Source organism: Vespa crabro, chromosome 24 (assembly GCF_910589235.1).
Source record: "Vespa crabro chromosome 24, iyVesCrab1.2, whole genome shotgun sequence".
Taxonomy (NCBI): Eukaryota; Metazoa; Arthropoda; class Insecta; order Hymenoptera; family Vespidae; genus Vespa; species Vespa crabro.
In genome coordinates, this window is record NC_060978.1 from 1,742,377 (window position 1) to 1,755,674 (window position 13,298).

General features: G+C 29.3%; 1 protein-coding gene across 1 annotated transcript in view; it reads left to right on the plus strand.

Annotated features, from left to right (window-relative positions):
* Positions 1–4,395, plus strand: part of LOC124432215 (protein dissatisfaction-like) — a 15,102-nt gene extending 10,707 nt beyond the window's left edge. The window contains exons 4-8 of the mRNA XM_046980933.1: positions 437–622; positions 726–839; positions 1,203–1,372; positions 1,499–1,745; positions 2,434–4,395. Coding sequence (XP_046836889.1) covers positions 437–622; positions 726–839; positions 1,203–1,372; positions 1,499–1,745; positions 2,434–2,663 — 947 coding nt within the window. The 3' untranslated portion in view covers positions 2,664–4,395. The remainder of the gene's footprint in view (positions 1–436; positions 623–725; positions 840–1,202; positions 1,373–1,498; positions 1,746–2,433) is intronic.
* Positions 4,396–13,298: the final 8,903 nt, after the last annotated feature.

Sequence of the window (13,298 nt, forward strand, 5' to 3'; positions counted from 1 at the left end):
AGGTAATATCAGGTTATTCGTCGTATGGGTTTTAATTTTTCGTTTTCTTCTTTTTTTCTTTTTTGTCGTTTTTTTTCCCATCCTCCCCGCCCCCTCTTTTAATTATTACTATTGAGAACGTTAATAGAACTTAACGATTCTTCGGTGTGAGTTAAAAATTATCAATTAATATTTATTCGAATCTTATAGAAATATAAAAGGATCGTACAAAGTTAAGGAGTATACGATCTATTGAATTATCATGGCGTATATTTAAAATTATATTAAAATAATTACTGATAAGAGAGAAATATTATCGTTATTTTTCTAATCGACGTTTGAAATATAACCAAATGATGGGTTTAACTTTTTTGTACTATCCCTTTTTTTTCTTTTTTCTTTTTTTTTTTTTTTTGTGTGTGTGTGTGTCCTATCGAAATTGTCCTATCGATTTCAGCGGTACAACACGAAAGAGCACCGAGAAGTACTTCGAACCTTGTGGCTGCTGCAAGAAGAGCTCCAGCTGGTCTTTATCCAGGACTACCTCACGTTTATCACACGACAAACAATCCTTATCATCCACTTCTTTATCCGGCATTATTTCCTTTCAAGCCGACAATGCCCCCATTTGCACCGGCCGTTGGTAAGAACTATAATAGATATCTATTTATTATTACAGGATAAAATAAATAATATTGATAATGAGAGATATCATTAAAAATTATTCTTTTGATTATTTTGATTAGCACATTTTTTACCAAGAACCTCGACAGAATCATTATCGGTGAGCACAGCGAAGGAAGACGAGGTAACGAGTTCCGAAGAAGCTGCAACAGTTGAACCGAGGCTCGAACAAAAAGGTAAATTAAAAATTATTATTTATTTGATGACTTTATTTGCGCGATTAAGTTTTTTTTTTTCTTTTTTTTTTTTTTTTTTTTTTTTTTTTTTTTTAAATAATTGTCACTTTCTTTTAATAAGCCTCCCATAAAAGTAATATTATTTTTATTAAATAATTTATTACTTATATTTTTATTTACTTTTAATTAATTTTCATCAAATGGTATAGTCTAACTCGTTTATAATATAAATCTTATTATTATTATTATTATTATTATTATTAGATATAAGACTTGAATAAATATTTCAGATAATGTATAAAAGTGTTACCCTTAACGTTTCAAATTGAAATTCTTTTTTTTTTCTTTTCTTTTGATTTTTAGAAGAACTAATCGGTGGTACTCGTCTTGTTCCACAAATCGTCAGTCCTGTTACTGCGGAATATACGATGTCAAGTTTTTCATTGTTGCCGACGGAAAATGTTTACGAGTTTGCAGCCAAATTGTTATTCTTTGCTGTAAGATGGGCCAGAAGTATACATTCATTTTTACAAGTAAGAATAAAAATTCATTCTTATTACGAAATTAATAAAATTCATTAATATCTTCTTCTTTTTTCTTTTCTTTTTTTTTCTTTCTTTCTTTCTTTCTTTTTTTATTTATTTATTTATTACAATTAGTTACCATACCGAGATCAAACTATATTGCTAGAAGAATCATGGAGTGAGTTGTTCGTACTTACGGCGGCCCAATGGAATTTTCCCGTTGAAGAAAGTACTTTGGTTCCTGGTGATTTATCTACGGAAAGACGAGAGATATTAATCGATGAAGCAAGAAGACTTAGAGAATTATTAGCTAAATGCTCGTTGCTAAGGGTCGATCATTCGGAATACGCGTGTTTGAAAGCCATCGTCCTTTTCAAGGGTGGTACGTTTAATCATTGAAAATAATTATTGTATTATAATGATCTAACGATAAGTACAAAAAATTCAATTCATAATTTATCATTGATAATAAATACGCATTATATATTATGATAATGTGATATTAGAAAAAGAAAAAAAAAAAAAAAAAAAGAAAAATTGAGAATTGAACGATATGTAATGTCAAAATCATTATTGTAAATTGACCCTAAGAGATTTGAAATATCAATTACACTTTTTTTTAGAATATTTTCGATTAATTCTTTATTGTTTTTTTTTTTCTTTTTTTTTTTTTTTTTCATTGAAAATGTACGATTACGAGAGTAAAGGAATTCTTTTACGATTCGTGAAAAGAAAAACAAAAAAAAAAAACAAAAAAAAAAACAAAAAAAAACAAGAAAGAAAAGATTTTTCAAATCAACAATAGAAATTATTGTTGTATTAAAAATGTCGACATTACGTATCATACAATTATCTCAAGTTATTTAATTATTATCTGAATTTTAGGTAACTTCGTATATTCGTATATATAATATATTTTTATACTTTTTTATTCTCAAAAAACGAAGAAAAAAAGAAAAAAAGAAAAAAAAAGAAAGAAAGAAAGAGAAAAAAGGAAAAAAGAAAGAAAGAAAGAAAGAAAGAAAGAAAGAAAGAAAGAAAGAAAGAAATATGATTAATTTGTCTCACAGAATCGAGAGGTCTCTGCGAACCTGGCAGAGTTACCGCGTTGCAAGAACAAACCGTAGCAGTTTTGTGTGAACGTGACGCACGAAGGGTCGGTCGATTATTGTTGCTATTACCACCGGCGCGTGCATTGTGCCGATCTACCCTTCAAGAGCTTCTTTTCAAGCCCACCGTCGGTGACGTCAGCGTGGAAAGATTACTAGGAGATATGGTCGGTGCGCTCAGGCCAACTTAGCAGCCATCGTCGTCGAACGTGGACGTCGACTGAGAACGTACATTGCTCGATTATATTTAAAACGCTGTGTTAAAAAGAAAAAAAAAGAAAAGAAAAAAAGAAAAAAAAAATAAGGATCTTCGAATTTTACTCCGATCATCGTACGAAATTACGTATACCAAACAAAGGACTTCGTTTTTTATTTATTATTTCTTTTTTCTCCATTCTTTTTTTTTTTCAGAAAATAGTTAAAACTTACCAACAGAGTTGAAAACGTTTTCTATATTTACAATCGTCGATAATGTCGGATAATGTCGATAATAATTGTCGGTAATTGTCGGTAATACAGAAAGCGAAAAAAAGAAAGAGAAGGATAGTCTTCTATACTGAATATAATTTAATAAGTTTTACGATAAAAGAACGAATTCTTCGTAATCTTATTGAATCTTTAAAAGAAGAGATAGCCGTTTTATAATGGCAACAAAAAGTTCTAGTCAATCTCAAGTCATAAAGTTAATGTCTACCGCATGTATATAGATGTATGTATTACGAAAATTAGAAATAAATCATACGTGTCTGTAATAACAAGAGCAATACATTGATTCGTCGTAGATATAAAAAAAAAAAGAAAAGAAAAGAAAATAAAGTTATAAAATAAACTGACAATTTACTCTCGTTAGAATAGTTTCTCTTTAATCGAAAACAAAAAAAAATTTTCTAATTATTTAATCTCAATGATTTTCTATCCCCTTCTTTTTTTTCTCTCTTTTTTTTTTCTTTTTCTTTTTTTCCTATGACAAAATTATACAAAAGTTATGACAATCATTATGTAAAAAATTCGAGATATTTCTTGAGATGTCGATTGAAACAACAACAACAACAACAACAACAACGGATGGAAGAGGGGAGGGAATGTAAATGGGAAGGAGGGATTCGTGGTATTCATATATATATATATATATATATAAAAGAAAAAAATAAACACAATGAACGCACATTTTTTTTTTTTTTTTTTTTTTTTTATTAACTAGAATAATTTATTTTTTTTTTTTTTTTTTTTTTTTTTTTCATGGTAGAAAAAGGAGAATGCATCTTAAACTCATGGACTGCATTGTACTCATATATATACAATTACATACAATCCTTAAATTGAACGTTACACATAAAATTCATTATAAATTAATTTCTCATTATTTATTTGTTCTCATGAGAAATCTTGTTGTTTAATCAGAACGAAAGAGTCGATTATTATACCAAAATGACGGCTTGCTATTTGTCGCGTGATATATTTATTGATAGAGGGGGAAAAAAATAGCTCTGAGCGCGCGGTTTATGATACTGCGTGATTATTATGACGATGACGACGATGACGACGACGACGACGACGACGACGACGATGATAACGACGACGACGACGACGACGACAGCGACGACGACGACGACGACGACGACGACGACGACGACGACGACGACGACGACGACGACGACGATGATGATGATGACGACAACGACGACGACGACGACGACGACGACGACGACGACGATATAATAATGCAGTAATTATTTTTCCATTTAATGCCCATTTATCATCTTACTGTTATTTTCCTTTTTTCTTTTACTTTTTTTTTCCTTTTAATCCAATTTGTATATACGTATATGAATTGAGAGAAAGACATGGTGATAAGGTTGGAAAGGGAAGAGAGAGTTTGACACTGGGAAAAACAAGGAAAGAGAAAAGAAAAGAAAAGAAAAGTGTCCTGCGTCGCTTCTATGAGAAATTCTCTCGTCGAATTGATTTTTATAAGCAGGACGACGAACGACGCCATATCGAACGTTTGGGGAGAATCCAAAAAAAAAAAGAAAAGAAGAACAAAAAAAGAAGGGAACGTAGTAGAAAGAAATTATATAGAGGGGTGGTGGAATTGACAGATGCGAATGGGAATGATTGGATCGAGAAAAAGAATAAAAAAAAGAAAAAAAAAAGAAAAAAAAAAGAACGAAAGAAGAAATAAGAAGAAAATAAGGAATCGATTTCAAAAGAGTGTGGAATGTCTTGTCAAGTCTCTCATTCACGCTTTCGTCTCGACGACTCTACTTCGTCTGCACTTTTGTACTTTTATCATTATTAAACTATTATTATTATTATTATTATTATTATTATTATTATTATTATTATTATTATTATTATTATTATTAATATTAATATTATTTCTTTTTTACCATTATTAATAATTAATTAATTAAGTGATTAGTTTAATTAATTAATTAATTAACATTATCATTATCATTATCATTATTATTATTATTAACATTATCATTATTATAATAGTCGCCATTACACTTATGTTTTTTCGTTCGTTTGTACGCGTTCGAAAGATAATAAAATAGAGAGATAGGTAATTTACTTGATTGATAGTAATAAGAAAAAAACAAAAAAAAAAGACGAGAAAAAAAGAACATAAGAAAAAATAAACAAACAAACAAACAAACAAACAAAGTAAACGTAGAAGGATGATAAATAATAAATACGCAATCGTAAACCAAAAATGCAGACGACGGCATAAAAATATATTATATCGAGTTACACGTATTTCTTATTATTGATTTCTCCTTTTTTTTCTTTCTTTTTTTTTCTTCTTTTTTTTTTTTTTGTCTTTTCTTTTTCTTTCTTTTTTTTTCTGTTTTTTTTTTTTTTTTTTTTTTTTTTTATATCACTCGCAAATACATCTGCAATTATCTCTTATATAGCCTCGGAGTCGTCTAGAACAATTGTTAAAAGAAAAAAAAAAGTCTTCTCCAACGCATCGTATATATTATGATGGGCAGTTCATTACTCTTCGCTCTTTTTTTCCATCCCCTAATTGTTCGCTTCAAATTCTCTCGTTGATGATAAAGAAGAAGAAGAAGAAGAAGAAGAAGAAGAATAAAAAGAAGAAGAAGGAAGCGTATTTTCGACTGTCAGCTGTAACACGTCACAAGTCTATTATTTATATATCATCTATCTCCTTCTTTTTTTCTTCGTTTTAATAAGCAAAATTTTCAAACACGTACGTAATACATTCTTACAAACAAACAAAATGAAGTAAAAAGAAAAAATAATATATATACATATATATATATATATATATATATATATATTATTGAATTCTTTTTCTCTCTTTTTCGTCTCCTCGAAATCTACTCGCGAAGTGCCTGGCTAAATGATAGTTAAGAGACACGCTGCTCTTTTGTCCGCCATTTTTTTTTTGTTTTTCTTGTTGTTGTTGTTGTTGTTGTTGTTGTTGTTGTTCTTTTTTCTCTCAGTTAATAATAATATATATTTTTTATATCATACTGTTCTCCTTAATAGCTTTTATGTTTCTTTGTGTTCTTTTTTTTTCTATATATATATATACATATATATATTTATATATATGTGTATATATATATATATATATTGTGTCTCATGTACATATACGTATATGTGTATATATACATATATATATACACACACACACATATGTATATATATATATATATATATATGTATCTCAAGTTTAACGCACTTACAATTCAAGTAGACTTTTACTAGAGTTACACAGTTTAATAATTTGCGATTAAATCTGATTCGCTCTGGCGCGCTTTCGAGATTTCGCATTTTCGTATCGAAACCATTTATTATTATTATTATTATTATTATTATTATTATTACTCTCCTCGTGTAGTTTATAATATAATAATATTATTTTAATTTTTACTTTACTTTACTTTACTTTAATTTTTTACTTTAATTTACTTTAATTTACATTACTTTAATTTATTCTTTGTGAGGAATTGTTTTTCTTTCTTTCTTTCTTTCTTTCTTTCATTTTTCTTCTTTTTTTTTTTTTTTTTTTTTATTTCTCTTACGCTTTTGAACTTGGCGTGGCTCGCGGACGATTAAAAAACTCGGTGAACAATTTTCTTTTTTGTGTTTTTCTTTTCTTTTTCTTTTTTTTTTTTTCCCTTTTTTTTTCTCTCTCGATCGTTCTCGCACTTTATCACGACACAGAAAAAAGATTTCCCTAATGAAATTTTGTTTCATCGTCATTATCTTTCATCTCTCTCTCTCTCTCTCTCTCTTTCTCTCTTTCTTTTTGCTCGGTAACAATTAGAGGAGGATCGATAAGAAAACAACGACGAGATCGTTTGACCGTGTCCGAGATTTTTAAGGAGGAAAAGGATGGCGTCGCATAGGCATATGATCGGGCTGATCGACGGATAGAAAAAAAAAAACAATTTTGGATTTGCCGAAAAAATGGTTAAGAATTCATTTTTGATTTTCTTTCTTCGAGATTATTTTTTCTTCTTCATTCTTTTCTTTTCTTTTTTTTCTTTTTTTGCCTTCGAGGATCGAATCTCATTGGAGAAAGTGAGTATAAACTTCTCCCTCTCCCTCTCTCTCTCTCTCTCTCTCTCTTTCTCTTTCTTTTTTTAATCATGAAGATTTTCTCTTTTAGAAATGTCGAAAAATTATTCCCGCGAAACAGCCCGGATAAATTTTAATTTAACGCACGTCGTCTTAAATGACGCGTGAAAGAGGAAATCGAAATTGTGTCGTGATAAGGAGCCCGAGCGTTACAATGTAAAAAAGAAATTTAAAAAAAAAAAAGAAAAAAGAGAGAGAGAAAGAGAGAGAGAGAGAGAGAGACAGTAAAAGGAAAGGAAAGAAAAAGAAAGAAAAGTGGAAAGATCGAAGGGAGTAAAAATACCTTCTTTCTTTCTTTCTTTCTTTCTTTCTTTCTGCTTTTTACTTTTTTTTTTTTCTTCTTTTGCTTTTATCGTTATCATCATTACCATTATGCTCTCTCTCTCTCTCTCTCTCTCTATCTCTCTTTTTTCTCTCTCTTTCTCCTTCTTAACAATGTGTTACACCGGCACCTCGCCCGATTATCATCTCATTATTTCCTGTATCTCGCATTTTGACTTAACGCATTTCGAATTTCGACAAAATTTCATTATCCACATCATTTTACTTCTTCCTTTATTATTCTCTCTTTTAATTTTCTTTTCTTTTCTTTTCTTTTCTTTTCTTTCTTTTCTTTTTTTTGTTTGGTTGTTGTTATATATTTATTCTTTTTTCTTAGCCCGCCTACCCCTCTAATCCCCCCAAAAAAAACGCATACACCGTTCTATTAATATAATTATCCCTCTTTTTTTTTGTTTTGTTTTTTTCTTCCTGCTTTTTTTTTTTTTTTTTTTTTTTTTTTTTTTTTTCTTGTAAATCCATGACGAACAATCGTTGATATTAAAGTTCTTTTCCCATTTTTTTTTTTCCCTTCTTTCGCTTCGAAGATAAGAAAAGATACGGAGAAGAAAAAAAAAAAAAGAAAAATAAGAAACGTTAAGAAAAGAAAAGAAAAGAGAGGAAAAATGATGGAACGAAAAATTGTGACAAACAAAAACAATACGAAACGACTATTTCTACTGTTCTTTCCATTTCTATTTTTAAACGCTACTTATTGTAGGACAAAAAACCTAACAGATTTCTGGCATAATAACAAATCATCGTCGATTGATTCCGGGATAGGTCTCGAAGAGATCTAATTCTATATCTCTAATTATATGTCCGTCTCTCTCTCTCTCTCTCTCTCTCTCTCTCTCTCTCTCTCTCTCTCTCTCTCTGTCTCTTTCTTTTCTATTAACTTCATCGTTTAACATTTCCTTCCAAACCAATCCCGGACAAATACCAACGCGACGAAATATAACAGATTATTGGCTCTGCACGCATTATTATCTTTTCTGGCTTCTCAAATATTCTTTTTTTCTAATCTCGATATTTTGTTATCGAGTCCCTCTCTCTCTCTCTCTCTCTCTCTCTCTCTCTCATTCTCTCTCTTTCTGTCTTGAGAAGAAAAAAAAAAAAAAATACATTCTCAATTAGATCTTTCTTTGCTCTCTTCTTTCCGTCCTCGTAACGTGGTGTGTCTTGACGATAAAAATAAAAGCAAAAAGAAAAAGGAAAGAAAAAAAAAAAGAATTAATAAAAGAGAGAGAAAAAGAAAAGAAGTACTTTGTCAAATCGATCGTACGCCTTTCTCTCGCAAAAAAATTTGCAGTTGAAAAAAAAAATAGAGAAAAAAAACAAAAACAATAAAAAAGAAAAAAAAAATAATAATAAATAAATAAATAAATAAAAACAAAGAACCTTTATTTATTTCCCGACTAATATACTCTCTCCTCGACGAACACGTTAATATGTATTTTATATATTTATCGTATGGCAGTGATTATATGTTTCTCGTTTTTTCATATCTCGTTCGGAAAAGAAAAGAATTGAAATTAAAAAAAAAAAAAAAAAAAAAGACATTAAGAAAAAAAGGATGATCATTATCGTAATCATCACTATGAGTTTATTACTTATCAGTTATATTTATAATAAATATTCGTATTACGAATCGTTCGTTATAATTTTATAATTTAAAAACAAAAATAAAAAGAGACGACAAGACGTATACCGTTTCCCGTTTATACTTTCAATTTATATTTTCTTTTTTATTTAATTCATATATTTAAGTATATATATATATATATATATATATATATATATGTATACACTTAATACACATACACATATGTTTCAAATAAATCATTTGAGTATTCGATTATTATTCGTTGGTTCTCGCGATTACGCTTGTCACAAAAAAAAAAAAAAGAAAAAAGGAAGAAAAAGAAAAAATAACAGAATAAATAAATAATGACAATGGAAGACAATGGAAGAAGAAAGAAAAGAAAAAAAAAAAAAAAAGAAAAAAAAAGGAAAACCAAAAGAGAAAAATGACACGAACGTTTCTCGAATTTGGAAAGAATAAAAGCATAGCGATCAACATTTGCCTTGCGTTCCCCTCTTTGGTACGAGACTCGATTGAACTCGATCGGTAATTAATACAATAATTAACCCTAAACGTTAACGACGAGAAGAAAAAAATATTAGGAACTTTTGAGTAGCCAGAAAAGTTTTCAGTGATATTACACTATATATACACTTCTAGCAAAAAAGAAAGAGAGAGAGAGAGAGAGGGAGAGGAAAAGGGAGTGAGGGAGAGAGAGAGAGAGAGAGAGAGAAAGAGAGAGGAATAACAACCCCATTTAGAGAAGCAAGAAGGAAAATTCGTAAAATACAAATTCCGTCATTGCTGATCTCTTGAAATTGCACCCCTTCCTCCGTTCCCCTTCCATCCCTCTTTATCTCACTCCCTCCTCTCCCATGAGAGAGCTCAAGAACATATAATCTATTCTTCTCTCTCTCTCTCTCTCTCTCTCTCTCTCTCGCTCTCTCTCTCTCCTTTATTTGTTTTTTTCCTTTCTCTCTTTCTCATTTAATAATCGTTTTTTAATCATCGCTATCTCTTACGCTCAACTATTATTATCTTTCTCATTTGTTATCGAAGGGGAGATTTGTCTCTTTCTCTCTTTCTCTTTCTGGCTCTTTCTCTCTCTCTCTCTCTCTCTCTCTCTCTCTCTGTGTGTTTAATTTGTTTACTTTGTTTTGTATTCTTTTCTTTTCTTTTTTCCCTCTTTCTTTTTCTTTTTTTTTTTTTTTATTTATTCATTTATTTCTTTTTTAAATAATTATTATTATCATTTATTTATTTATTTACTTATTTATTTATTTATTTATTTATTTATTTACTTATTTATCTTTCCCTTGTTGTTACGTGCTGGTAGTGTTATTTTCGTTACTTCTATTTCGTCATTTCTTTCTCTCTCTCTCTCTCTCTCTCTCTCTCTCTCTCTCTCATTCATTCTTTGTCTTTCTCTTTCTCTCTCTCTCTCTCTCTCTCTCTCACTTTCATTCACTTTTACTCATTTTCTCTCTCTCTCTCTCTCTCTCTCTCTCTCTCTATCTCTCTCTCTATCATTATCTATCTATCTCTGTCAAAGGTTTCATCATTTAAAAAAAAAAAAAAAAAAAAAAAAAAAAAAATGAAAGAAAAAAAAAAGAATAGAAAAGAAAGATCTATTATCAATTTTGTTTCACGATCGTCGATAAAACAACTTATATTGGATTAATTATCCTCTAACATGTCTATCACAATCTGTTAAAAATTATGTCAAAGTTACGGATCGATTTTTCATATGGTTCCCCTTTTAATCGCCCGTTTATATCGTTTATCATTTTATTTCTCTTTTCTATTGATGCATGTAAAAATATATAAATATATAGACGACGACGAGTCTCAATCTTTCCTTATCATTCGGATTTTATAACGATAACAAAATTATTTATATATGTATGCAAATGTATTTATTTAGCGTTACGATTGTACTGCTCGCGCGCGCGCGCGCACGACTGAATTGGATTTAAAAATGTTATCGTCCCAATAAAAAAAAAAAAAACGAAAAGAAAAAAAAAATCTAAGACGACGATATCAATCTTTTCTATCTCTTTGTTTTTGTTTCGAATTGTTTCGTTTCATTTATTTATTTATTTATTTTTTTTTTTTTCTTTAAAGTTTATTCATTTACTTATTTTATTTTATTTTATTTTATTTTATTTTATTTTATTTTGTTTATCTTTCGTTGCCCATAAGAAAAACAAAAGGGCACGTCTTTATCTCCTTCTCTCTCAACATCATTGGTTTCTATCACTCATACATTCTCTTTCTCACACGCACACAATATCTCGTACACTCGTAAGATCGGAATAAATCGAGAAATCAAAAAAAAAAAAAAAAAAAGAAAAAAAAATCGCACGGAAATGACGCTACCGTAACATTATCAAATCTTTCTACGTGAGATCACGATCAGATCAAATCAGAGAAAAATGTTGAGAATTAAAGGGGATGAAAGGGGATGATGAGATCGATTCGATTATACTTCGATGATGATAATTTTTCATATTTCTTCCATCCTTTTTTGTTTTTCATTATGTTTTTCTTCTTCTTATTATTATTATTATCATCATTAATCGATCTTTTGTGAAATCTATTTATTAATCTTTCATCATCGTAGAAGGAAGGATCATCCTCGTAGTTCCCAACATTCTCTCTCATAAATCTCGATCGTAAATCTCAAACGCGTTTTGTCCCTCGCACGTATTTTCCAATCGTTACTTTTATCTATCTTTCCTTTTCTTTTTCTCTCACTCACTCACACTCTCTCTCTCGTTTACGTTTATGTTTCCGTTTTTATTTATTTATTTTTTTTTTCTTTCGTGGCGTTTTTTTCTCTCCTCCTCCTCCTCCCACTCCCCTCGTTATCGTGTTACTTCACTCGGTGTAATATTTTCTGTTGTCATCGTATCGTTCTTTATATAACATCATTTATATAACTTGTAATATAAGGTAGCTTGAGGTACGGTATACAAAAACTGTTTTGTAGCTCTGAAATTTATCGAGGTAGTTTGGTGCCTATTAATGTATGTACGGTATTTTATGTAATGTATGTACGTATGTATTGTATGTACGTATGTATGTATATATGCATATATATATATATATATATATGTATATATGTGTACGCATTTATTTTATGTTTATGCACGTATGTGAACGCGACGAAAATGACGCGTCGCAAAGTTTCGCGTGGGCGTCGCGACGTCTCCAAGGCGACGTTCGTCCCTGGGCTAAAAAAATAACAAACTCCTTGAAAAATCTTAAAGCGTTATTCTTTCTTTTTTTTTTTTTTTCTATTTCACTAAACACCTTTTATCCATTTCTCAAGGCTCCTTCGATGATTCGAAATTAAGGAGACACGCTATACATATATAACATGTATATATATATATATATATATACGCGATAAGCATGATCGTCGACTCAGGGAGTCGCGACGCTTCCAAACTTAATTCGACGACGCGAACATCGACGCTTTTCTTTCTTTAATCTATTACATTTTTATTTATTTATTTATTTTTTTTTCTTTTCTTTTTTTTTTTGTTTACTATTATTATTCTCTTTTCCCTTCCTTCCTTTCTTTCTTTCTTTTTAAAAATCCCATGAACAATCTATTGTAACAACTATTGCACTTTATGATTTGTATTATTATTATATATATGTTACGCATGTCACAGTTTGCGGCACATTTGTTTCAAAAAAAAAAAAAAAAAGAAAAAAAAAGAAAAAGAAAAAGGAAAAAAAACGAAGAATCTTGCGTAATATTTGACAACAATGGCGATTTGTAGTTGAACAGAAAATCAACGGGAAGAAAAAAAATTGGAAAAAAATAAAAAATAGGGAAAGAAAAAGAGACAGAAAAAGAGGAAAGAGAAAAAAAAAAAAAGAGAAACAAAGATCGAAGAAAGACTTTGTGGACAATGGTTTTGTATATCAAGTATATCAATATATATATATATATATATATTATTATTATATCATCTTTTCGTCTTGTGTAATTCATAAATTCAATATATATATATATATTTTTTCCCCTCATCTATTATAAAAAAAAATGTCATCCCTTCGATTTCAAATTCTCGATTTTCCTCTTTCATCTATCTCTTTCCTTCTCTCTCTCTTCGTCTCTTAAAAAATTATAATAATACGCTTGCATAATAATATAGCATTGAATATGAAAAACGGAAAGAAAATTAAACAAAAAAAAAAAAAGAAAAAAAAACGAAAGAAAAAAAAAAAGAAAATATATGAATTAAGATGTAAAGATATATATGTATGTATATATATATAATGTAACATT